The sequence below is a fragment of the Phoenix dactylifera genome, chromosome 2 (assembly GCF_051530095.1).
Source record: "Phoenix dactylifera cultivar Ajwa chromosome 2, Ajwa_hap1_PhDact_Kaust_v1.1, whole genome shotgun sequence".
In the NCBI taxonomy this organism is placed as follows: Eukaryota; Viridiplantae; Streptophyta; class Magnoliopsida; order Arecales; family Arecaceae; genus Phoenix; species Phoenix dactylifera.
Genome location: NC_143191.1, coordinates 54,662,649 through 54,690,266, shown reverse-complemented (window position 1 = coordinate 54,690,266; position 27,618 = coordinate 54,662,649). Strand labels below are relative to the sequence as shown.

General features: G+C 38.9%; 2 protein-coding genes across 3 annotated transcripts; both read right to left on the bottom strand.

Moving 5' to 3' along the window:
• Positions 1-9,645: 9,645 nt before the first annotated feature.
• LOC103708512 (prefoldin subunit 3-like) lies at positions 9,646-15,925 on the bottom strand. 2 transcript variants are annotated; one of them, XM_008793472.5, is made up of 6 exons: positions 15,663-15,925; positions 13,228-13,285; positions 12,765-12,836; positions 10,283-10,402; positions 10,072-10,173; positions 9,646-9,917 (listed from the first exon to the last, which is right to left on the bottom strand). In XM_008793472.5, the coding sequence occupies exons 1-6, from the start codon at positions 15,803-15,805 to the stop codon at positions 9,846-9,848; spliced, it is 567 nt and encodes a 188-aa protein (XP_008791694.2). In that variant the 5' UTR covers positions 15,806-15,925; the 3' UTR covers positions 9,646-9,845. The 2 variants fall into 2 exon arrangements, with proteins under 2 accessions (XP_008791694.2, XP_088573147.2); XM_088717021.2 differs by having other exon boundaries at positions 13,228-13,319; positions 15,663-15,893.
• A 10,154-nt stretch (positions 15,926-26,079) lies between these two features.
• On the bottom strand, positions 26,080-27,324 carry LOC103708514 (transcription factor bHLH148-like). Its single transcript, XM_039124241.3, has 2 exons — positions 27,194-27,324; positions 26,080-26,940 (listed from the first exon to the last, which is right to left on the bottom strand). Exon 2 carries the CDS (start codon positions 26,916-26,918, stop codon positions 26,334-26,336), a length of 585 nt encoding a protein of 194 aa, XP_038980169.1. The 5' UTR covers positions 26,919-26,940; positions 27,194-27,324; the 3' UTR covers positions 26,080-26,333.
• Between the last annotated feature and the right edge of the window lie 294 nt (positions 27,325-27,618).

Here is a 27,618-nt window from a genome sequence, read left to right as displayed (position 1 = left end):
AATTGCACCCTAAAGCCATAGTATAATTGCTCTAGCTTAATCTTCCACTGCTTTACTTGTAATTGCCTAGAGCTTAAGTAAATAACATCTTATTATTCCGCTGCATTCTATTCAAAGTAAAAATTAGGGAACATAATTTTTAGAAAACCCAATTCACCCCCCCTCTTGGGTTGTCACCTTGGGCAACAGTTTCTACACCAAGAACACCATAAATAAAATAGGGTTGATAGAATCCTTGAAGAAATGAAAAAGACAATGTTGTATGATAGTCATCTACTTAAATGATTTCTGTTAAAAGCTATCATCATTGCTTGTCATACATATGGTTTCTATTAGAAAACTCCTTTTGATCTTCTGAAAAATAGAAAATAATATATTGTATATCTTTTATATTTTTCAGTCATACATGTCATGCTTGATATGTTCTTATGAAAATAATGTCAAATCTGATAAAACAAATATTTCTTTGGATATTATTCTTCAAGCAATGCATATAGAATATTCAATGAAAAGATACTAGTTGTAGAAATATCAATTCATACTATTCTTATTAAAACTAGATCCTTTATTGAGAATATAGTTTATCATTTTGATTCTATGTAACAATCTGAATTTTGATAGAAACAACTGTTTAAGATAATTTGATGAAAACTTAGCTAGCATGTCTTATTGATAGTTATCTTAAGCAAATAGAATCTAAACTAAATTGATTCTGAAAACAAGAAATTGATTTGACCTTGATGAATCTTCCTATTGCCTCACATGCTTGTTCTTGAACCATCTTGGTTAATGAAACTATCTCTTTAGTTCAAGTGACATGTGCTTGCTTATATTTAGGCAATCTCTTGAGTAAAGTAACTCAATATTCAATTATTGTCATATCTTATGTTGAGTCATGTTGTATGAATGTTTTGTATCTTGAAGCAACTAATGACTTTCTTTCAAGAAAGAAAAGGAGTTTGTTAATAATGCAGGATCCTTAAGCAAGAAAATGAGAGATTTCAACTTGAAGGACACCTCCACATAAGATACAATAAACATTCACATGCAAACAAGAGAAAGGACCTTCTTCAGCCAAACGTTCACACATAAGAAATCTAGTTTGATTTGAAGAATATAGAATGAATTGGTAATTTTAGATACCTCTCTGATAAATTAGCTGAGCAAAGTCAATAACTTAAATCTTATTGTGGCATGGTTAAAATCTTTAATTATTAATTTCTTGATATCATGTCTATATATGTATTAATTAACTTATGCTTTTAGAAATTGATTCATGGTTTGCTCAAACTAAAATGTTCCTTTGCCTATATCATAACCATGAAATACACAAGTATATGCTTAAAATGCTGATTTGAATTGACTTGTGAGAAGCTATGAATTCTTGAGCATAATGAAAATATTGTTTGCATGATATACATCTATATGATACATAAGATTATTTCTTTATTCTGCTCTTTCATGTAAATTACTTGAGAATAATAAAAAGAAAGAGAGATAAAGAAAAGAAAATGAACAATTATTCAAGGGAAGTAAAATCTAAGTAAAGGCAAATACTCCAATCTTTAGGAAAAGCAAAACAAGCATAATATATTTGGCACATTTATGAGACTAATATGAACATTCCTTTTGGAAGAGATAAAATCCGTAATTAATTACAGAAAAAATTTGAAGTGAACATTTTAACCCTTCTATATTGCTCATCATAGGGATGGTGCCAATGGGGAGGCTAGTGGTAGTACCCGGCACTATTTGACCCAACTATTCGGTGTAGGGCATATTAGGGACTGCACAAGAGGGAGGCTAGTGGTAGTACCTCGTGCCCCTTCCAACTCCACCGAATAGGGAGCAAATAGAGTATAGAGCATAGAAAAGTAAAACCAAAAGAAATGAAGATTAGAATATTCACTGAGTGGTTAAAGGAAGAAATTCAAAAATGAGGAAATGAATGACAAGATAAATGAAAGTATATAAAAAGCTTGTGAAAAGCCAAATGAAGTTTCGATCACTTGAAAACACACCTTAAGGATAAAAGCTTAAACTTAATTTAAAAATGCTTCTATCGTTGCATTTTTGTAACTTTCATTATATACTTCAATGATTGCATCATTTTGGAGAATAACTCAATATGATTTCTAGATAAAAACTACGGTTTAAGAAAAATAGAATTACTTTGGATACCTTGGTTGTTTGCTCCGATACGCATCTGAAACATATCATTTTTTTTATCTTATAAGTGTACTGAAATTGGTCTAAATGATGTGTTTTTCAATGATCTTGATTGCAAATAAATGGTTCTAAACATATGATATTATTTTGATATTAAAAAGATTTATGGTGCTTCATATATACATTGCTGAAAAACTATGACTAAGAAATTAATATTTTGAATATACACTCCTACATAATTAAATGCTTCTATCATTAAAAAGAAAAGCTATTTTTAAAAAGAGAGTTAATGATCCTAAAGCTTAGAATATTTTAACTCACTTCAATAATTCTTGTAGGAAAGAAAATGTAATTACTTTTGAAAGAAATTTGAGCTTCAAAAGAATTATTTTCTAATTAATATTTCCATACATATTCAAAAAAAAAATAAGAAGAAATATAATTTATTCTTGAAAGATTAAAAAGAGTGATTGCTATAAATTTTGAAAAATTCTAGATCACTCTACATTCTTGATATTATAGAAGAACAAAAAAAAAGGTTTGAAAGAAAATGCATCTTTTGAGGGGAAGCTTTAAATACTCAATCTCTTTATTGAAAATTATCTTCAAACTCTAAACTCTCAAATGGAATGATTAATTAAGGGGGAGAAAGAAAATTTCAGAGTGAGAGATCATATAGAACTTAATCGTATAAATTCGCATCTAAAGATGAGACAAAGAATACTAAATGTAAAGTGGTATTAAACTTTGTGCTTCATTGAATATCTTTTGAAAGTTGGATTTCCATCTGTATTCATCGGTAATCATTTATTTCTGAAAATTTAATTGAAAAGGATTCCATCTGTCTTAGTTTCGAAAATTTATCTTGGAATCTACTTATGAGTTCTTATTGGCTTGCACTTTAGTGTTTCAATCCTGAGCCAATTCATTTTAATTGATTTTGATGCTATGATCTTTAAAGGAGTAAAAGAAAGTTTTTAAGAGAGCTCTAAAAGAACTTTCAAAGCCTTGAATTTTATGTATCCTACACTGCATAAATTCATGTTTTGGTATCTATGCCCCAATACTTTTATATCATGAAAGAACTTTGAAGTCATTAAGAATTAAGGATTCAACATAATCTTATATTTTTCGAGTATATAAGTTTTGATCTTTATTTGCTCTTATACTATACTCTGAAAATTAATTAGATTGCTCTCATCTTGCTATATACTTAATATATATATATATATAAAGGTGTTGAATTTTCATTCGTGCCTTCTTTGAATATTATTCTTGATACTCCTTGAAATAATTTGAAAAAGATTCCATCTACACTTGATTTGAAAAAAAAAAAATCTTTGGAATCTACATTTAGAGATTTCTTTTGGCTCACATCTTAAATGTCTCATTTCTAAAGCCAAACACATAGAAATAAGAAATCATTTTATTAGGGATCATGTGCAAAATGGAAACATATGTATTGAGCATATATGTACTGAAAAAGAATTAGCTCACATATTCACAAAACTCTTAAGTGAAGATAGAGTCTGCAAGCTAAGGAGGAAATTAGGTATATGTGATCCTTTTTATTGAAGAGATATAAAAGGGAGCAAGCAGTCTCATGATACATTCCCCCCCATTTCTAAAAACCCATGAAACATGAGTCAAACTTGTAATCTATAGATTCCTTACTCATGTATCATTGTCCCAGAAAGAATTTGTAAGGATTGGAAGCAAGAAAAATTATTTGAGGCGAAAAGGAAGAGAAAGGAAAAATTTCTGAACTTGGGTCGACCCAACCCAAAATAGGGTCGACCCAACGTTGAGTCGACCCAACGTTGGGACCCTACTGTTAAAAGGGGGACCCGTGAGCTTTTTTAGGACACTGTTTACCCTTTGTCCTCTTCCGAAAACCTTATTCCCCACTCTCCAATCTCCTCCAATCATCTCCAAACACTAGATTACTTCACGATCTTGGAGAAATGGGACCCAAGAGAGCCGTAGCCAAGCGATCCGGGAGAGTCTCACGGATCCAACGTGCGGAAAGAGAAGCTACAGAGCCGACCTCCCCTCGCCATGTACACTAGGAGGATGAGGACTAGATCACAGCCATTAGATACTCCCTAGGCTGATATTAGCATTTCTGTTTAGAGCCTAGGATATGTATCTAGTTCTCATATGAATTTTGTGTTGATCATATATTTTGAACTTTGATTGAGGAACATTGCATTTGTTTTTGTTTTGGCATTATTTTACTAAAATGTTCCTATTTTGATCAATGAAGTTGAAATGGTTGTTAATTATTGTGTCTTTTCCCATGCACCTATTTGATGATAACAAAAAGGGGGAGAAGTAAAGAAAGAGTAATAAGAAGTTGAAGTAAAGAAAGAGAAATAACAAGGAGAAATAAGAAATTGTGAGAAAAGAGAAATTACTTGTAAAACAAATTGAAAATCATATAGGAAAGCATATACATTTAAGAGGGAGCAATTTGTAACAATGAAAATGATCAAATCTCAGAATTTGGCACATAGAATTTCAGAATTTGGCACGCACCTTTCACACCTCGATACATAACCTGAAACTCATGTTTTATCTCAAATTTTTGGAGTTTCATCTTTAATGAATTATAAATGAAAGGGGGAGCAATTCAAAAAGTCAAATTGGCAACATTTGAATGATATAGGGGGAGACTTCACTCTTATATTTTGAAAAGCTGAATTTCAGCAAGTTAAGCCCTTTTAAAACTAATTTTAAGATAAGTATCAATAGGCTCATACTCTATATTTTGTAATCATCAAAAAGGGGGAGATTGAGAATGATAGTGTTATTTTGATGATTAACAAGCAATAATCAAGAGTATGTTACAAGTTAATTCGATATTTCATTTATAAGTCTGTTACTCTCAGTATATTTGTATAAATGCATTTCATTGTTTATTTGGATGAATCTAACCTTGAGTTGCAGCAAAGTGTGGATTGAGTCGACCCCAAGGTTGATTGGGTCGACCCCGGCACATCAAGAAAGCATTTGGCACACTTCTGCAAAAATGGCACAGATGAACAGTAAGTTGGGTCGACCCAAGGAAAGCATGAGTCGACCCAAACCTTAAGCCTCTCAAAGACTCAGAAAAATGGTTCTCTGGAAATACTGAGAGGGTCGACCCAAAATGAAGTTGAGTCGACCCAAGCTTGAGTCGACCCAAACAGTGAGAGGGTCGACCCAAAGACAATGACAGAATACATGACAGAAAAGGTTCTCTGGAAACCCTAAGAGGGTCGACCCAAGTAAAAGTTGAGTCGACCCAACTGAACCTTGAGTCGACCCAAAGAAATGTTGAGTCGACCCAAGTGAAGGAAGGCTGAAATGCAAGGTTCTGTGGTTCTGAGAGGGCCGACCCAAGAAAAGTTTGAGCTGACCCAAATCTGATGAACAGTGGTTTGGGTCGACCCAAGAAAAGTTTGGGTCGACCCAAGCACGGGCAGAAGCATAACGGCTAGTTGTGCAGAAGTGCTTTTTGGACTCCCAACGGCTATAAACGGCTAGTTTCTTCAATCCAACGGTCAGGAAGGACTATTTGGAGGTTGGAGAAGTATTTAAGAGGGAGTATTCATCAGAGGAAGCTAGCTTTGGAAAAGACATCAAGTGCATTCAAGAGAGAACCCTAGCAAGGCAAGCTTCATCCAAGTGCTTCATTCAAGAGTCAAAAGAAAGTGGTTGAGCAGATTCAAAGAGTCATTAAGAGCTCCATCCACCCGTGAAGAGTGAAGCATCCTTGACAAAGAAGAGAGAAGTCATATCAAGCGACAACTATTCTCTAAACTCTTCTTTGTAGATTATATTGTTATATTTGCTCATCTAGGAGTTTAAATCTTCTTCCTTTGTTTGTTAAACTACTTGTAAAGGTTGGTTGGTTAGCCCGCAAAACCAACGGAATAGGTTGATTGGTGAACCCGGAAAACCAATTGTAAAGGTTCGTTGGTGAGCCCGTAAAACCAACATAGGTTCGTTGGTGAGCCCGTAAAACCAACATAGGTTGATTGGTGAACCCGGAAAACCAATTGTAAAGGTTCGTTGGTGAGCCCGTAAAACCAACATAGGTTCGTTGGTGAGCCCGCAAAACCAACATAGGTTTTTGGTGAACCCGGAAAACCAAAGTGTAAAGGTTTTTGGATTGTGAGCCCGAAAAACAATCCAACTGTAATCCGCGGGATTATAGTGAATTCCCAAGGAGAGCACCGAACCACTATACTTCTTGTTGTTTGCATTACGATTTGTTTAAATTCACTAACTCATCATTTAACACAAGTAAGATAGTTAAAATTAAAAGAAACCAATTCACCCCCCCCCCCCCCCCTCTTGGCTTGTCACCTTGGGCAACAGGTATTCATCATAACAATCGGCAAATACCGCCCAATCTCTCGCCACATAAAGGAGATGGTGCGTCGGCACCGGAACATCTCCTCAGACCCAACATGACCATACCTGGCAACCATAACCTAGCACCAAAGCCCTTGAGGCTCCAAAATGAAGCGTACCGCATGACGGGCAATGATGGCCTCGCACTTCGCCCGAAGAGACTGTACTCTGAGACCTCTCTCCTAGAGGGGCCAGCAAATACTCTCCCAGGCCACCAAATGCACCCCATACCCCCTCCTCCCCCCCCCCCCCCTTCCCTCAAGGAACCCCAAAGGAAGCTCTGGAGGAGCCGTTCAATCCTAACCAACACCGTCAATGGTATCACTGTGTTGGCCATGAGGTAAACGGGCATGAAGCTCAGCACAGACCTGACTAGGGTCAGTCTACCCATCATAGAGAGGGATGTAGCTCGCCACCCCTCTAGCCTGCTCTGAACCCGCTGCACAAGGCCAGAGCACTTGAAAACTTGCAGCCTCCTACCAGTAATAAGTACCCCTAGGTAGCTCCAAGCTCCCTCTTGCTCTGACATCTCGAGGATCCCCCTTATCTCCCTGCGAACGCCGCACTCCGTCCTAGGGCTAAACTTAATGGAAGACTTCAAAAGATTCACTCGCTGCCCGGATACTGCACAATATTCAGTCAGCACTCTTTTAAGAGCTCGTGCTTCCCTTGTCTGTGCCCTCACCACTAAAAGGAAGTCATCGGCGAAGAAAAGATGGGAAATAGGTCTGGCTCCTAGGGCAGAAGCATAGGCTACCAGGGCCCGAGTAGCAACAGTCGCTCGTAAAGTCCTAGACAGCACATCCGAGCACATAATAAACAAGAATGGGGATAAGGGACACCCCTCCTCAGCCCCATAGTAGAACGAAAGAAACGGGATGGCGTGTCATTATCAAAATAGAGAAACTAGGCCCTTGAACACATCCCATCACCCAGTCAATCCAGGTCCTATGGAAACCATAACTCTCCAGAGCGCGCCTTAGAAAACTCCATCGGATCCTATCGTAGGCTTGCTCCATATCCAACTTGATCTCCATCAAGCTTCGCCTCCTCGATGCCCTCCGGAGATCCCACATCATTTTCTGGGCGATCAAACTATTATCCAAGATATACCTTCCTCCCACAAACGCCCCCTGTTCTTGGCAAATAATAGCCGGCAACAGTGGCTTCACCCCTCCCACTAGAATTCTTGCCACAATCTTGTACAAAGTTATGCATAAGCTAATAGGCCTAAAGTGGCTCGGCTCGGCCGCATTCTGGCGCTTCGAAATCAAGGTAACATAGGTAGCCTTCCATCCCTCCGCCATCTTTGCCCGTTCAAAAAAAAACTGTATTGCATCAATCCCTGAACTCCAGATGATACTCCAGTATTTCCCGAAAAAAAAAGAGGAGGGAAGTTATCCGAACCCGAGGCCTTGTCTGCCTCTAGAGACCAAACCGCCTCTTGCACCTCCCTATCTAAAACAGGTCAAACCAGGGCTTCATTGTCCTCATCGCCTATTACCACCTCGGGTCTTGGGAGGCGACCAGTGCCAGCGGAATCACCCTCCTCCATCCATTTGGATCTAAAGAAGTCGAGTAACATCCCTCGGACAATCGACTCACCCTCCACCCACTGCCCCCCCCCCCCATCTCGCAAGGACCTAATCATACCTCTTTGCCTTTTAATTATAGTCGATTGGTGGAAGAAACTGGTGTTACGATCTCCTTCACTGGCCCATTGTATTCTGGACTTTTGTCTCAAAAAAACCTCTTGTTGTCGTAGAAGTGAGTGGCAAGCAGCAAGTAGTCCCCGCAATCCTACCATATCGGATCCCTATCCTACCACGCCACCCTGATCCTCCCTATCCTGCCCATCCCATTCACGGCGCGAGGCCTTGATTGGTTCCTTTGACAACTCAATCACTTTCGAAAACCGCCGCCGTAACAGTTCGTCCTCGGCTCCCAACGGCGAAGACGTAACCCAAGGGCCCGGTCTCCACCGAACCCCAGAATCCCCCCCACGGCCTGGGTGCACAGGGTTGTCGCCCTTAGCGATCCCCGCCGCCTGCTTCCCAAAGGAGGAGGAGGAAGATGCAATAGAAGCGTACGTACCTGCTTGCCGATCCATTGGGCGCATGGGCAGAGTTGGCCGCGACCCCCTCAACCTTCCACCACCACCTTCCGCAACCAGTCTGGGATACCATAGATAACGCACAACTGGGACGCCTCTAGGAAGTCTCATACACAGCCCCGAGACCACCTTCCACTGCCTCGTTCACCGCAAAATCCTCGCCGAGCAGTCGCGGCCCACCTCAACTAGCCGTTACCTCTTAGAGCACCACCGGGAAGTTAGCCGTTGAACTTGTCACACAATTGCCGGAGTTTCTCACACCAGCCGTTACCACCTCCTATTCGCATGGCTTTTGTGCAACTATTGCACTCCAATTTTTCCTTTCCAAAAACTAAAATTTGTGACATTTGTAGCAAAAATGAAAACGACAGTGCAAGAGAATATTTTTTTATAGAACTATATGGCCAACAATGCATATGCTCTAGGACAATGTGCTGAAGTCAATTTAAGGGTTGGAAGATGCACTAGATAGCCTCTATATACTTGGACTTGGAAATGAAAATTGCTGGCTGTAGGAACACCAAATTATTAGTTAGAATACCATGATAGAACCCTTGAAAAGTAGAAGTGTTCCAAGCAAAATGCCCACAGATAACACAGTCATATAATTGGAAATACTAGAACTAACAAAAGGAAAGAGCACGCCTTGTAATGGAGGAAAAATTAACATCTCATATCATACCAATCATCTGCCATGGCTAGATAAAGTCATGGTCTCAAACCGTGCAAGGGTAGTTGAGCCCAAATAAATACTAAGCTAGCCTTAATCCCAAACTAGTTGGGGTCAATTAAGCCTGAACAAGCACAATGATGCTTGCTATTATCCTTCATTGGTAAAGTTAGGGTCCACAGGATGAATGTGCCCTCCATCCTTGGAGCTCAGATGGCATTACATGTTGTGTTTCTCATATTTCTTTCTGATAGCAAACATTGACTGTAATCTGATGAAAGCATGCAGGAGATTCTTAAAACTTCGAATTGTGTATATCTCAGATTGACATAGACAATCAGCAGAAATTTTTTTAAGATGCAATTTCCTCACAACAACATAACCAAAACTAACAAAAAGAACCCGAATCCAAAACTGTGACAGGAAAGAAATGACCAACTAGATAACATAATCAATCAAGAGCCACTTCAATAACAAGGAGCTACTAGAAAATCAAGTTTCCTTTGCAGCTTGTCTACTCTTTCTCTGATGAACATCCCAGTTATACACTCGAGCGACGGTAACCTGCATAAACATAATTTCATATCATCACAAAATAATATGTAGAAATTGGTAAACAAAAATCAATGACATTTGTTTCTGCATAGATTCACTAGGGAGACAAGGAAGAAACATGAATTTATGAAAGAAAGAAGAAATATAATTGAACAGGTGCTACCTGAGTAATGGTCACTTGATCCCTCAAGAACTGCAAATCAGCAACAAGGACTTCTAAACTGGCTTTAGCATTTTCTAAGTTCTTTTGTAGAAGGGCCTTGGCCTTAAAGAAAACATAAGGGTCAGCACCAAACTAGGTTCTTTAATTCTAGATCTAAAAAGTCATAAAAATGCATGTGAATGGAACCATATACAAGATCCTTTGAACCAACCTCTTCACAAGAATACTCTAGCATGACATTTGCTCCCAACCAAAGGCACACTGAATCAGTATCCTCTATTCTTGCTCGTGAATAAATGCCCTCAGATACCTCAAAATCAGTAATCAATGCCTGCATAGAGCATTTAGGAGACCAATTGTATGAGATTAAGCTTCAAGTAATATATGAGTGATGAAAGGGTCATGAAATGAATACTTTGTCAACATATTGACGAGATTCTCATGTATCAAATAATCATGAGAAGTGACAGGAAATTGGTTAAATATAAGCAGCATTGTGTTTATGTTTCTTCATTTTTTTTTGCTACAACAGATAACTCACACAATTCTAGTGTGAATACCTTCAAAAAAGTCAAAAAGTAATAAGTCACGGAGCGCTCTAGGCAGCTCCGTCACACTAGTCTAGAGAACTCCCCAGAGTAATTTGCCACAAATGAAGCCATGTCTCTTTTTACTACATCAAGACAATCATGAGAACCAGGACACAATTATCATTTAATATTAAAAATATCTGGTCTTAAGGCTATGAATTAATATCAAGCCCATGACATTCCCAAGTTGGATAATAGAACTTAACAGATAATCATTAGAGGAAAGTGTCAATAATTATGGATGGCTCACTTCAAGAAAAGTATCTCGGTTGGCTCTTCAAATAATAAATCTTCTTTATGGAGGTTCATCGGGAGAGAAAGGATTTCTATTTACTTTGTGTAGCACACCCTTATCATAAAACACTCGTACGGACTGAAAGAACGAATTCCTCTCAGCCAACTCGAGCAGGCGGGTAGTGCGACCTTAGTGACCTAGATTCCTTCAAATATTTCGTACATTAATAAGCATGAAATGTCACACAGCTTTCCAATCACAGGATTCAGGGTGATGAAATTCTATTGTTCTCTTGATTCAGCCACTGGCAAATAGTCAAATATAGTGGAGAATTAGCCATTTACGGATAAGGAGTCAAGTTAATGATGCATTGAAGTCAAGGGTGATGCGGTTCAACATGAGAAGATATCCTGTAACATCTTGCACCAACAGTTTCAACCTTCCTATACATCATGGTACATCAGGTAGTGAAAATGCCACTTTAGGAACTGGTACTTTATGCCATCATTGAAGCTTCTTTGACCTCTATGTTCGTATCTTAAAAAAAGAAATAGTTTTTTTAACAAAAAAAGAAACTTAACATTAAGTTCAAAGAATAATATGATATGGTTACATTGCCTTTTGGTTTTTTAGCTTGGGATCATCACATTTGGTATGAGGATTGGGCCATGATCTAAAGCTTCATTTGAAAGAAAATGTTATCCTCCTACCAAGTTTCATGAACTAAAGTTTCATTTGGCATAACGATTGATCCAAAGTTACATGGACAAGTTTTAAATGGTAACTGAAGTTTGTATTTGGACATTTATATGCATCTGTTCATGATAAAGCAGTAAATAATGGAAAGTGTGCTAAATAAAATGTTTTGCTGCAATAGTTTGCTCTTCCAAGCATAAGGTATTTTCATTAAGTTCCACATAAATCATGTTTGCTAGCTTTTTTTTTCATTTATATCTTTTAATAACTCAATTCTTCAGGTCTAGACAGTTTCAGATTAAATCAGCCAATGTGAAATGACATGGCAGAAACATTTCATACCACAACTGGCCAATATGTACTTGGAGAACTGTACCTACAATGAACCTCCATGGATCACAAATTTAAAGATTCAGCAGATGTAAAACAAACTATAAAACAATCAACTGACATTTCAGGAGGATAAAATAAACAATAGGGTGCAGTGAGAGGTACGCTAGAATGCTCATATGACATGAAGTAAACATCCTACAAGTATCTTTGCCATCTCGGTACCGGACCCCATACCGGCAACATCCTGGTACAGTGTCGGTACGTCCTATATGGCGGTTGGTTTGCCGTACCAATACTCAATCTGGCCCCCATATTGCGTACTGGTTTGGTACCGGTATGGTACATCCGGTATGCACCGGTACCGATCAGTACAGCATACCACGATCTGTCTCACAAATTATAAACAGAAAAGAGCAATATCATGTCAAACAAAGATACAAACAGTCTGGACAGGCTTCCATAGAACATTCAACAATTGCAGGCAATGTATTGGCTTTTGTGTAAAATCACAACAACAACCCAAGTTGACAAAAGTATAAACCTATTACAAAATTAAGTCTATAAATGGATGTCAAATAAACAAGGATTCCTCTTGAAATGGATGCCATGATGGCATTTCACATAACATTGATGTTTTTGACAAACTTTTGAAATCAGATTATAAGAGAAGAGATTATTTCATTATGTGCAAATCAAATGCATCCTCATCCCAAAAAAAATAATATCAGCCAGAAACAGGCTTGATGATATAACAATTAAATTTTCTGGAATGCTTCCATCTCGACAACAGAATTCTAACATAAATATGGAAGAAAAAATTCAAAATTTCTGAAACGAACCTCACCAGTACCCTTCTTAGCTTGTAGAGTGGCGACAATATCTAAACACTTCTCAATATCAGGGATTTTAGCCTGTAGTAATAAAGGAAAGAAATCACTTCCAATTGTTGCACAGAAGTTTTCATCAAAATAAATCATCAATAAAGATGTCATGATGGGATTAAGTCACTTATTCCTGGCAAAGCCTCAACTCAGCTGGCTCTCAGTGACACCAAGAATAACAGAATTTTTTTTTATTTTGAAGAAAGTATTATCTGATGACCATCACAAATCATATATCTATATAATGGATTAACTTAAAGGTAAGTGCTGTCAATCTAAAAGATTAAGGGGAACCCTGAATTGAGCTTGCAAACATAAGATAAGTCACAAATGTTCCCACAGGTAAGCACAGTATAAGTTGATTCAAAGCATTCACATCAACAATTTTCATGTAGAAAGAAGCCAAAGAAGAGAAAAGCACCTGAAGATCCCTTTGCTGTGCTAGAAGTTTCATTTCCACAATCTTGTACTGCTGAAGCCTGGAGGGGGGGAAAAGGTTGTGAAAAAGCCAATCTAACGACATAATAAGGACATATCAGAGTATTGATTTATTCTTCATAATAAACCATGCATTGATCAAAGAAAGAAACAAGAAAAACATGAAAAGAATTATACTTTATTCAGAGAAATATTATTATAAATTTATAGCCTATCCTTTAAAATCTTGAGAGTTGATACTATAGTTAACTGAAGTTGTAATTACACATCGTTTAAAAAAGATTATGAAACTATGAAAGAAGCATGATTCTACCCCATAAGCATGCATTACCATTTACAGCTTTGCTTTGGAACTGTGGAAGACAAGATATATCTGAAACACAACTAAAATGTTATGTTTGGTATTAGGCAATGCTTTTTCTGCAGTATCTCAGATAAAAGATAGAAGTGTCATCTAAAAAGTCATAGCGGAAGAAAAAAAAAAAAAAACCAGATAGCAGAAAATCGGTTGAATACTCCAGAGGACAACTGAGATAACTTACTTCAAGCAGCATTTGCCACTTTTATCCATAATAATTTACTGCCAATTAAAAATGAAAGGAGAGGGGTTCCTCTGTGAAGATACCTGATCTAGAAAAAAAAATAAGCAAAAAAAAAAGATTATAGCGTTTTCTTTTTATCAGTAACTGTTTATGCCCATGCAGTTCTGAAATGTAGTGTAATATTGTTTTTGTTTTTCAGCACATCAACCATCTTAGGTGATACAGCAAAAGAAGGTTCCTATAAGTCAAACCAGGTTTCATGAACATAGAGGTATCTTTTATTAGGACATGGCACCAAAAAACCTTTGAATGTATGCACTAAAGACATTTCTTTTGGTGCACACTACAATTATAAACTCTATGAACAGTGATAATGAGGATCTTGCTTGCATTTAGCAAGCTTTTCAATCTTAGAGCTTTCACCCTTTCCATACATCATCCAAGTCCAACATGAAACAGCAGAAATTTGTAAGGAATAGTGTCCTTGCAGATTAAGGTTTGATATTTTAAGATGTCAGCAATTGTTGTAGTCAGCCCCCACTAGCCCCACTTCAATTGCTAATGTCCAACACTCTCCTAGGAATGCAACACCAACAATCAAAGTGCACCACATAGGTGTTCCATTGCAAGAAGGTATGAGATGTGGAAACCAAAACAAGCACAACAATGCAACACAGCAATTTACATGGTTCACCCACAAAGGACTATGTCCATAGGCAAGCCGGCAAGTGTGAATCCATTATCAAGATGAAGAGATTACATCAAGAGAGGTTTAACACTCCTTCTCTACAAGTAATGGTGAAACCTGCCCTCAACATCTTCTCACACCCATGCAAGAACAAGCACTGCTTCACAATACTCGCCCATAACCCCGAAAAATACAATGAAGGAATCCCAAGAACCTTGAGAGAAACCCTAAAAATTACCCCAGTTCCCAGCCAGTGGGAATTGGACTTGTCCATGTCCCACATGGGTTTTTCTTTCCCATAAATATGAAAATTTTATTCCTATGGGAAAGCTACTCTCCCATCTCTCTCCTTTAAAAAACTCCTACCAAACATAAGGCATTTCTCCATTTTCCCGTTCACCCCACTTTCCTCCCTCCTCTTCCTGTGAACCGCATGAGTCCTGAAAGTAATCCCTTCTAAAAGAGAGGAGAAAAACCTTGTAGAGAAACCCACACCCAAGTGTTTAAGACAACCCCTCTCCTTAGCTATCCAAAACTCTCCATACACTAAAGTTTGAAATCCGCATCACCAAGATTGCCCTTACAACAAATAATACGTACCAAACTTTAGCATATGAAGTGTATGTGGTGATTTCATATCGCCAAAATTTAAAGCAACACAAAATTTAAGTAAATAATGAGAGAGAAATCAGTGTTCCAAAACCCACCATTCAATCCCATATCAACAAACTTCCTCCATCATTTTCTTTTCCTTTGAGGATCTTGCTGCATCCTTTTACGGTAAGCCTAATTGAATATCATGCAGAAATAATGAAACTTGATAAAAACAACTTGCACGTCTCAGCATTCCATTTATCATTAGTGGAAATTAAAGCATTTACCTTATTGAGAAGAAATTTCCACCAAACACTGTCATACGAAAATAAACTTCTGAAATCCAGAATAACCAAGGAGAAACATAACAAGAACCACTCAAAGATTTAAGACAGATCAAAGAAAAGCAACAGAAGCTAGTTATCCAATCAGCTTAATAAGAAAGGAAAAACAGAGATTCTTAGAGAAATCCAAGACCAAGAACTTGTAAAACCTAGATCGAAAGATGTAAACCAACTTGATTCTTTAATGATTGAAGAGAAATCGATAGAGCAGATCGATCGGGGGAAGGATGAGGATTAGGAAAAGACGGACCTTTCTTGGAGGAAGGCGAGGGAGGAGTTGACATCGAGGCCGGATTGCTTGAGATAGGTCTCCACGTCATCCACGAAGGAAGCGGCCGGGATGCCCCTCCGCTCCGCGACGCCGGGGGAGGAGGAAGAAGTAGAAGCCGCCATTAACGAGGAGAAGAGGGGACAAGAGAGAGACGAACAAGTAATCGAGATGACTCGCCCAGTTCCTCTTAGGCCTCTCTCTCCCTCTCTCTCGGGTCTCGAGGGTTTCTTTCCCGAGAACTGGAAGCAGGGGACCGTGTGAGTCCGCTACGCGATAAAGAATTTTGTGGAAGCTATTTGTGATCAAGATCGGAAAATCTGGATCATTCGATCGGCGGTACCATGGTAATTAATTTGACATAGAGTCGGCGAAACGAATGGTAATACGCCGAGTTGATGTTAGACGAAAACAGCAGACTGTGAATCTAGGCCGTTCAATATGCGGTACAAATGGTTGGGCTTGAACGAAGTGCACTAGAGGCAATCACTCATGGCTGAGGTAGTTCCACGCATGCCTCATCTGAGTGGAGGCTTGTTCAGTTTTCATAAAGGAGCCCATCCTCGAGTTTTTTCAACATCAACTTCAATGAGTACATGTTAGATGGTGGCAAAAGGAGATATGCTGAAGTGCTGACTTCGTTATCAGAGATCTGAACTCCAGAGTAGTTATTGCTAGTGGGTACCAGATCTTCGACATCTCGATCTCGAAGGCTAAACTGAGAGTGACATGGGTCAGTTTGTGCTATGCTCGGCACATGGTGCGAGTTGGAGCAGTTATGTTTGAGGGTGATTCGGCTACAGTGATCGTTGGATCTAAAAAGGCACCAATGGTGTGGATGGCACCATGTTGTGGGTTAGAGCAGTTATACTTGAAGGTAATTTGGCTACAATGATCGTTGGATCCAGGAAGGCACCGACGGTGTGGGTGGCACCGTATTGCGGGTTAGAGCAGTTATGCTTGAGGGTGATTCAGCTACAGTGATCGTTGGATCGGAAGGCACTGATGGTGTGGATGGGTGCCACCCCTTGCTTCGAGATATTCGGGCCATGGTTAGTGGCAGTGTGACGTTCTAGGCCAAGCACGTTTACAGAGAGGCTAATAAGGCCGCGGACTGAGTGACCTTCTGTGTAGCCAATCACTCCGTGGGGGCCCTGTGGGTTGGAAAAAGAAACTGCTTAGAGTACTCCATAATTTACTATTTTTTGATTTTTTTTGGATATGTGTATTCGTACTAAAATCATTTAAATCATTAATTTTAGAAAAAAAAATGCCGTACAAATTTGTGCAAAGTCGCCTAATTTACATATTTATTTGCTTTAGATTAGCCGGCATCGCATGGATACTTCAGCAGTGAGTTTTTTTCCTTTTCTCAGAAGGTTTGATTTTTGCATGAAATATCTATTTTAGTTATTGATTTTGCAAGAATTTTTTTTTTATTTTTGCAAAGTAATACATCCCCTTTGTTCTGGATCTTTGTTCTGGATTGAGCAATAGTGCCCAGTTGCAGTATTACCCAGTTGCAATTAGCCCAATTACCTTGTGGGCCCACCCAACAAACGATCAACTGAGGAGGCCCAAATTGCTCACCACATCCCCCCGTCAGAGATTTTAAAGCATTTTCACAGATGGTGTTAGGGAGACCGACTCCATTGAGTTAATGAAGCATACAAAAAGAGTGGAAATGAATATAAGTGAGTCTTATAAGTGAGGCTTAATTTTGCTTATGAAACCTGATTTAAGTGTATGAGAGTGCTGAATGACCTAGCCCAAGTTGATGTAGTAGTAGTCTTTGCCAAGTCTGCGAATGGGTAGAGTTGAATCTAATCATCAAAATAACATATTCCAAACGATTATATCATTGCTATCTATCAGATCCAATTCTCTCAGGTCCATACCTTACCATGTTAAGATCTAGGAATACATATTTTTTTATTTCCAATGGTTGGCCTTAAGGTTGATACCTTGGTACATTTTTACCGAGTAACATTTATTTCATTGTGACTTGCACCCCTTTGCTCCCATACAAGCTCCAATTGGCGTCTCCTGTCGTTGGAACATATATAGAGTGATAATTGCTGATCTTTTTTTCTTTGTATATAGAGTTTATCAATGATCTGATTCTAAGACAGCTGCAAAGAGAGAGAGAGAGAGAGAGAGAGAGAGAGAGATCAAAGCTGACATTGCAATCCATGTAATATGAAATACATGGACTGTCTACATATTAACAAATTAAATATTAATGAAACATTTCCAGCTTGATATGAATGAAATGCAATATTACACATCTCTTTAAATACCACCTTACAAATTGGAACCGCAAAACCTACAGTAACAATGTCATGGAGACAAGAAAAATTATATATATATATATATGAAGAATAGAGTAGCAATTCTTGTCTGGGCTTCTGTAATTTCAAAAGAGGATTAGACGCCAGAATCCTCTGGTGACAGCACAGTAACCATGATCTGCATCACCTTCACTTGCATTTGTAGGCACATGATGTAGTCTGCTGCCTCACGAAGGAGCCCTTCAAGCCCCATGGACTCCGACGTCTCACCATTCGGCAGGAGACGTTGGAGCTTCCTGATCTTCCTCTCGATGCAGCTCGCGGGCTTTCTAGAACCTTCTAGAAGGACCCGTTTCTTCTTCCATATCATTTGCCTTCTCGCCCATGCAACGGTGCCGCCACCAATCCTCTCAGTCCTTGCCATCCTCTTCCTTCTTCTTAGTGCATGGCGCTGCATGGCTTTCATCAAGAGCGATCCAGTTTGCAACCGGTTTGCTCCAACCCACCTCGCGGTCATGCCATTGGAGTTGAGAGCTAAAAGGAGGGAATGCAGAGAGGCTACCATGGGTACAAGGTTTTGAATAAGGCTGTGTTTTCCTTTTCCAGAACCTTGGTTGCTAGGTGAGAGACAACAATGGCGTCAGAGAGAGAGATTTGGCTTTGGGAAGGGGAGAAGACCCTTGTATATATATATATATATATATATATATTGAGAACAAGGAGAAGTGACCCAAAAACACCATATGTGCATGGGACTGATCATAGCCATAGGGAAGGGGGGAGGAAGGTGGCATGAAAAGGGCTCACTTGTAGCAAAAGTCATGTTCTCCTAGCTCAATGCACATGCACCCACATGGTTCCTTCTTGCTTTCCACTCCTACCCCCTCTCCTAATCCTAGACTCTTCTCTTTCCCTTTCATTTTTCTCTTTTCTCCTCATTACAACACCCTGGATTATTCCTTCTCCCTTTCACATTCAGTGTATTGTGATGTGGACCTGGGTCTTCATACCACCACCATTCCAGCTCAAATAGAAGTGGCAAGAGGGTCCACTTTAGCAAGGTGGAACAAGGAGGGATGGCATGGTGGTTAGACAACTGGGCTTGTGTTTCCCCACAGGGAGCTCATTATAGCCTCCACTTAAAAGATATCTTATGCTTAGGCTTGCATGCTTGTCAATGCATGTAGCGACAAGGGAGTAGGAATACCATAACCTTCTTAGAATTGGGATAAGGATGGTAGGATTATGAGAAGGCACTCGTTTTAAGGGGAAGGATTACATTACAATGCGTGTCTGCCGGAGAGAGCTAGCATTGCATGCTTTGTAGACACGCAACTTCTGTCTTTGAATTGTTTAATGGGAAGAATGGAGGAGATCTAGCTATTGGAGTGATGGATTCACATGTGTTGTTTGACCTCATTTCGATTAGAGACTTAATAAATGCATGATTAAGCAAGCATCTTTGACAATTAACATTGGTTAGGTGGATAAATGCAAGGATATTTGATAATTTCCTTCCCACAAGATGCAGTTATTTACATGAAAAACAGTACTTGGTATCCATGTTCATACCAATATAAAGAATCTAATGATCAAAAGGTTTAACAATGCTTCTTAGCCACCATGTGCACTTGGTCCATGTTGCATGTGAAGGATAAGTGCCTAGGATCCATGTCAATAGACTATTCTATGGTTGTAACAAAAAGTGACACCTCAAGTTACATAAGATAGGCTCAATCATGACATCAACTGCACTATGTGGCAAAGCACAGTACCTCGCTATTAGGTCACATGGCCTAAGACTAAGTTGGCATCCTAATGATATATACTAGTTAGTAATTCTTAATTCCACGGCTAGTACCTTTAGAGCTGCCTTATTTCATCCCGCGAAGTTCTTTTGTTGGGTTTGTTGCAAGCAATGGATATCCTTAGACTTTGCGGGAAGAAGCATTTTTATTTTAAAAAATAGAGTAAATTACAAAAACTACCTTGAGATTAGAAGTAAATTACACTTACACTCAATAATATAAAAAACCTATACTTACCCTCCTGAGGTTTATTTTTATCCAATACTTCAGTCCATAACTTAACAGAATATTAATCAAATCGTTAACTTTTAATGAGACCCAAATGCCACGACAGAAAAATTTTTAAAAATAACAAAAATAACCTTTTAAAAATCTTCATGAGGTTTATGTTATCACACTCATATCCAATATTTATAAAAACCTATACTTACACCCACTTAAATTGATAATGCTAGAAAAACCATTTATTTATTGTAAAAAGTCAAAACCTCTATAAGAAAATAGGCTTTTCTTTTACTTTTCCGACTCTCAGAACTCTTCGAAGTATTACATTTCAAGAGTCTTCTTCTCTCCGAGATTAAGCGGCTAGGAGTTCATTTCCGCTTCACCACTCCACCACGAGTGTCCTTTCTCGACGAACAACCAACAACAAGCTCTCTTTTCAACCGACATCCGACGACGAGTATCTATTTGTCCAATATTGTAGACATGATTCTCTAACATTGTCGCTATGTATGAGAATTTCTATATCTATATATGGAGTTATAATAGCTCTAACAACCTATCATCAAAAGGATCCAACTAAATATGTGCATGAGAACTCTTCTTTTTGAAGGTTGCATCAGTTGCAGTTCTATAGTCTTGCTTGGACCATAAATAGGCTAGCTCAAGCGACAAACTCTAGATGATAGTTTCCTGCAACAATAAAGGCATCCACCTGCTTGAGAGATCTAGATTGTTTTTCTCTTGGCATATGGCTTTTTTCTGATAATTCATCAAGAGCAAACTCAGACCCATGGTGCCTTATGGTTGTGCTCCTCCTTGGGTGGATGTTATATCACTTAAGGTAAGAGTTTGGTCATTTTTTAAATTTTTTCTGATGCGGCATTTAGTCCCATTTAAGTTAATGGTTTGGCTAATATTCTGTTAAGTTATGGATTAAAGTGTTGGATAAAAACAAACCTCAGAAAGATAAGTGTAGATTTTTCAAACTATTGGATGTAAATATAATTTACTCCTAATCTTATGAGGCTTTTTTGTAATTTACTCATCATGTAGGGACAATTTTAATTTTTCATATAAGATAAATGGATTACTACTGTCGTTAATTTAACTGAGTGTAAATGTAGATTTTACAAATTAGTGGATATAAGTGTGTTAAACGTAAACCTCAAGAGGGTTTTTGTAATTTGCTCAAAAAATTATAAAGACACCTCTTCAAATTTGTATCGATTATACTTAGACACTAAAAGTTTAAGAAGTTTTAATTGGCCATCAAAACTTTACTTTTATTGCAATGTATTCCAGCTATCTATATGGATCCTCACACCACTAATGGAGTAAAAACAAAAACAAAATACCCTTGATTTAGAGAGGCCGGATGGTGGCTTTCAGGTGATTTCAAAGCGCACCATCCCTGAAATTCATCTACTCGCATAGATCTTGAAGCGCTTCATCCTCTATCATTCATCTACCTACATATATCTCAAAACCCTCTATTCTCCATCATCAGCCACTTGCACGAATCTCAAAGCACTCTACCCTTCACTATTCATCCGCTTGCACGGATCTTAGAGCACTCCATTTTTGTCATCTATTTGCGCACAGATCTCAAAGTGCTCCATCCTCGTTTATTTACTTGTACATATCTCAAAATATTTCATCTTCTGTTATTCGTCCGCTCATACAGATCTCAAAGTATTCTGTCCCTTGTCATTCATCTGCCTATACATATCTCAAATCGTTCCATCCTCTATCATCCATCCATCTACACAAATCTCAAAGCTCTCCATCTTATGTCATTTATCCACCTACACAAATCTCAAAGCTCTCCCTTTCAGTTCACGCCAAAACCAGAGTCCCTTGCTAAGTTAGTGCAAAGGGTATTTTTGAAATTTTACAAATGTTTAGTTATTAAGTGACCTCACATGATAACATTTTGTAATGAAAGTAGACGGCTTAACCATATTGCAATAAATTTGAAAGTTTGGTGGCTAATTGCTAATCGACCATTTTTAAACTTTTGAGTTCTAAATATAAATAGCCCAAACTTAAAGAAGTATCTCTATAATTTTTTTTTTATTTATTAAGATACGGAATACTCTCCCGCACATTTCTCCTACCAATGTTATTTTCCCAATATTCATATGCTCCCATCTAAACAAGGCAAAAAATTTCAACTATTTTAAAAACCAGTACTCCGATAATAAACAAAAGAACAAGGTCATTCTTATGAAAATCATACGGCAAGACAAAAAGAGGATAATGTCTAGAGAAGTGTCTTAAATGATCATTGATATATAATGGATTCAAACTCCACATCACCTAATCACACCTAATCACGAAGATGGTAGCTATCAAATAGGACGTATGACATGCAATGCTATGCCCTATTTGATTGCCATCTATCTTCGTGATCAGATGATATGGTAACCATCCAACATTGTACTGGCAAAATTTGAACCATATAGGATCCGAAAACGGCTCTTTCTTTTGCCATAAGAACAGTGACTTTTCAACATCTCATGGAAAATCATGACATCAGCTCAAAAGCCTAGATATAAACTACAAGAAACCTTATGGGATATCAGTGGTTGAAAAAATCAACAAGACACAAGTATTTGAATCATAAGGCAAATAGTTGCTCTCAAATATAAGGCAAATAATTCTCTTTAGGAGATGCCATGATGAATGATGGATTTAGTTATTCCAAAGCTATGTTACCAAAACCAAGCAACCAAACAAAAAGTCACTCAAGAGAAACATCAATGATGAGCACTATCACTAGTAGACACAGAAAATTCTGCCTCAAGGAGCAGTCAGCCACTAAATTATTGGCACTTTGGCTTTCTTCTTATGGGTATGAATGCTGTCTCATATTGGCCTATTCCTTCCCTCAGCAAGCCAAAGCATAATCATTTGTTTTGAGAGAGATCCAACCCTAATTTCTATCACAAACAACAGCATTTTCAACCTCTTCAGCACTAAAGATGGACCATGCATACCTATTTATCAGGAAAAGGTGACAGCTTCCACTGATGTACACATTGATTTCTTTCAGGAAAGCTATTTGAAATTTTGGTGCAAGAAGACTGATGGCCTTAGCTGCTGGATATTAACCATCCAGGAGAGCCCCTTACAACTACAAGGCTCAATCAATTCCCTAGAAGAGTAAAAATGCACTTCCTTAGACATGTGCCTTAGTTGAACAAATTGGGTAAAATTGGACTAGTGGATTATGCTCGAGTTACTCTTGTATTCCACTTCAGGTTGGTTCGGCTTCTTGGAGGGTGACCAAGAAATGGTGCCTAACTCTGCCAAAATGTCCTCCATGTTCAATTGCATTACATAACATTGCCGACTTTAGGCGGGCCATGCCCTAGAGTCCATTGATTTCGATCGATAGTAATGCATAGTTGGCTCTAGGTGGATCGTGTGCATCGAGACATGAAATTATGTTATTTTTTGCATGGTTGTTTTTGTGAAATCATGGTTTTCTCATTGTCGTCGATATGATGTGAGTGGCATGTGCAGAACCTCGCAATTGAGCATGGACTCCCTTAAGGCCTTGTCACTTCATAACTAAATGTTCCAATTAAGTGTATTGAAATGCTACCATAGTTCATCCAAAGTCATGATGATTGGATGCCTGATTTATTAATTGGAAACCTTAATTTCCTCAAAAGTTTATTCCTCTGAAAAACTAATTTCCTCTTGGTGGTTGCAAACATGTTTTGATTATGAGTCTAGATCCTCTCCAGTTTGGGTGAGGCTAGAGATCCACTCTCCTTATCACTGCTAGTGTTTTATCCAAGTTCTACATAGAACCCAATCAATCATGACCGTCAAAGAAGGCACAGATAATGATGATTGAATGATCAGACCTCTCCATTTCAATTCCAAACTGGAGAGAAATCCAACTATTTGACTAATCTCACAAAATTCCAACTAGCCAATGATATAACTGACACCATGATCGATAATTAATAAGCCTTCTTATGATTTGATGGTAAAATTTGACAAGAAAAATATAGAAGTATTTTCATCTTAGGAAGGTGACATCTTTTTTGTCCTAAGGATTAGATCTTTAATTGGATGCACGAAATAATGAAAATTGTTAGTAGAAATTGTTAGTAGATCTTAAATAAATTCACTTTACATGGGATGCTGATGAACATGCCGTAGACTTGGTTGATATCTACTACAATGAATGCATGTCAAAGGCTGGTTAAAGAAGCAAAAGGCTTCGATATTGGATTTATACCTAGCCAGTTTTAGAAAAGTGCTACAAATTAGAAAATAATTTTGGAGATTAATAGCTATAATGTCTAGATAGATTAGAAAGAATCGACATCAAGATCAGTCAGACATCGTATCCAATTAAGAGGCATATTGTAGAGACTATTTTTTATTCTTCCAATTATTTTTCAGATTTGCACCAAACCAAAATACTAGCATATTATGGAGAATATCCTTTATTTATCATTTGTAAAACTCTAATGTTAACACTTTTGTGGTCAGGTTCAAGAAGTCCCCCAAAATATCTAGCCATGGTAATGGGTATCAAATTTTTATTTATTTATTTTTGAATTCAAGAGTTTTTTATTGTTGCTTCTTCGATCTATTTTACTACTTTATTATTTGGTAGATCCTTTTTCTTACAGAGAAAAATCACAGTGACCACTAGGAGCAAACAATTAGATCTTATGCATGCAACTTATCATCTAATTTTATATGAAGACTATTTATTAAAAGACTTTTTTAAGTAAACTTGAAAAAAACAAAACTCTCACCTCTTGGAAGAAACATCACATACTAGCTCAACACATTTGATACCTTTGTTGAGTTTTGGCTTGAACATAGGATCAGGTCTCTCTCTCTCTCTCTCTGTAGTTGGTCTCCATTTTATTTTGAAGCTATTGCTCGTCCAATTTGGTATCCTTTGCCACTACGCTCTTACCATATGGAAGGATCTAATTCAAAGAATATGTGGTGCCCTATCATTTATTAATCGTGCACATCCATCCACGTGTAAAATCCAGCGGATCTAACGGCGGATGTCGGAGGCGCACCGGACAGGGTATCTCCCACCACGTCGGGTCTCAGCTGGGAGAATATTTAATCGTCAAATCGAGCAAGATCACACGTGGCTTGTCTCACCACCCCACTCATGTGCTGGTCCACCACCTACATGAGTATACCGACATCCTGTGTCCCATCAGGCCCTTCCACATCAAGCCATCGGACGGCCAGGAAATCCCAACAACAAGGCCTTCGTGTAGTTGTCTCGTCCAAAAGCTCACTTCCTCAAAACAAGGACAGAGAGATTTAATGATGATGTGTGAATTTCTTAGCCTGGTATAAATATCTAAAATCTCCTATATAAAATTAAACACATGCCCGCATGAACTTCCACATGATGATTGGTAAAAATATACATGCAACGCCTGGCTCCATAAGATATGATCGGAATGTAGCTATATGTTCCTCGAGTCCGAAATCGCCTATATCAAATCAAGAAGGAGAAGGGGATGGAGAGATTAGTTAGCCAGTGGGATGGTGTAATCTATATGTATATGGTTGTAGCTGTGTCATGATCTCAATCCAATTGGACCACATTCCTTCATATGAGATGAAGTTAATTAGTTATATTTTACTATAAGAAAAAAAAACATCTTATAGTCAGTTTTTTTTTTTGCCTTTTGTAATTCCTTTGTAAAACTTCCATCCTCTATGTCTGTAGAAAATGTTGACAACAATTAATCAGCCTAAGGAACAACATAATTAGAGACAACATATGGGGAAGAGTAGGCAACCAAAGAGAGTGGCCTCAGCCTGGTTTTGCTTCATAAAATCGGCAACTTCTCAGAAAATCCTGTAGTAGAGCAGCAGGCATAAAAGCACTGAACACGGCAATCTTTCCTGTTTAGCTGTGGAAACAATGAACAAAAGCAAATAAAAGTAGCTACCGAAATAAAGAAACTTATTAGACTCGAATTCAGATGGAGAAAATTAAACTTTAGACCCCAGAAAAATATAAGTAGATAAAATAGCATCCATGATCCAAGTAAGACTGCCGTATTGAATTTTTTTAGTCTCCGGGAAAATATATATATGCACGAAGGTATCGAATTACATTCGTCCTGAGTCTGTCTTAACTCAGGCCGCTCCCGGGCCGCGAGAAATCAAACCAAAGTGAGAAGTTAGGAGGGAAAAGAAAAAAAGAAAGAAAAACGCAATATACAATAAAATACAACGGAAGGAAAAAGATTAAACTAAGATAATTATGAAAAATAATAAAACGAAATAGGGAGAGCGCTCCGTACGCCGGCCGATCAGCTTGGGTGGTCGCCGACGAGCCGAGCCGATCGACCGGAACCGGAGAGCATCTCGGCTAGCTCGCTCATGGCTCGGACTTGCATCTGGAGAGCCGCGATATAATCCGAAGTCTCTTCTAGAAGCGTCGGAAACGACGCCTTCCGGCATCCCGGTACCAGTCGCCCCAGAACCCTCACCCTCCGCCGGATATCCGGCGCCGACGATCTCCTCCTCTCCGGCATCGCCAGCGCCGCAACCTTTCTCGGCCGGCTGGAGGCAGCGGCGACCCCTGGACGCCGGCGGGACTTGAGGCGGAGCGAGCGGCTGCCGGAGAGGATCGCGCGGCTCCACCGCGTCCGGCCCCTCGCCGCGGCCGCCGTCGCGCGGTCCGCCGCCTCCCGGACGGCCCGAGTCCGCAGCGGCGAGGCCGGCGACGTTCGGCGGAGGCGCCGGAGCGCTTCAAGGAGCTTGGACGAGTAGATCCGGCGCTCGGCGTCGGTCCGCCACCGTCGGGGCGGCGAGGGCGTGCCCTCGCTGCCGCTGCTCCCCCGCTTCCGCTTCCTCCCTCGTTCCTCCTTGACCTCGTGATTCCGGATCGGCATCGGATCCGAAGCCTGAAATCTCCTGCAAGAATCCAGAAAAACAAGCAGAATCCCTGAGAAAAACATCGACAATATATCCCAAGATCGAGAGCCAGAGATATAAATCGGATCAGCGAGGATTCAAAGCTTTCAGAGATCTCCGATTAGAAATCGCAAGCAAAGAGGTATCGATCTGATCAATCTCCCCCCAAGTGCTCCATTTTTTTAATGATTCACCAAAAGAAAGATTCGGATTAAAAGAAAGTAAAAGATAACAGAAAACTTGATCGTAATACCTCCCTGATTTCTTCGATCGACGAAAACGAAGAAATGGGTTTGAATAAAGAGAGGGTGGTATTAAACCCTCTCTCTCTCTCTCTCTCTCTCTCTCTCTCTTTCAAGGATGTTGCTTCCTTCCCCTTCCCCTCGGATTTATATATACCTCTTCACGTGCGTCGTCACAGGCCGCTTAGTTTTTTTTTGTTTATTATTAGTTATTTTCTTGATCAACCTAGCTTGGAGTCATGTTATTGTGCTGCTGCTCTTTGAGCGTAGCTAGGTATGTTTTAGTTGGATCACTTGTGGGGAGACCACAAAGTGGTGAAAGAATCAATTGGTGTTCCACCCCCTGCTTGATTCAATCTCGACGCCTTCGATGACAAACAGCGTATCTTGAATCGGACTTAAGTCGTTGTAAAAATGTAAAAAAAAATTTGCCGAG

Coding starts and splice junctions, on each gene's coding strand:
- LOC103708512 (XM_008793472.5), bottom strand. CDS start 15,805: ATGGCGGCTTCTACTTCTTCCTCCTCCCCCGGCGTCGCGGAGCGGAGG. Junction 10,174..10,282: donor TAGAGTATTCTTGTGAAGAG/GTTGGTTCAAAG, acceptor GTTTTCTTTAAG/GCCAAGGCCCTTCTACAAAA. Junction 9,918..10,071: donor ATCAAGTGACCATTACTCAG/GTAGCACCTGTT, acceptor ATGTTTATGCAG/GTTACCGTCGCTCGAGTGTA.
- LOC103708514 (XM_039124241.3), bottom strand. CDS start 26,918: ATGCCGATCCGGAATCACGAGGTCAAGGAGGAACGAGGGAGGAAGCGG.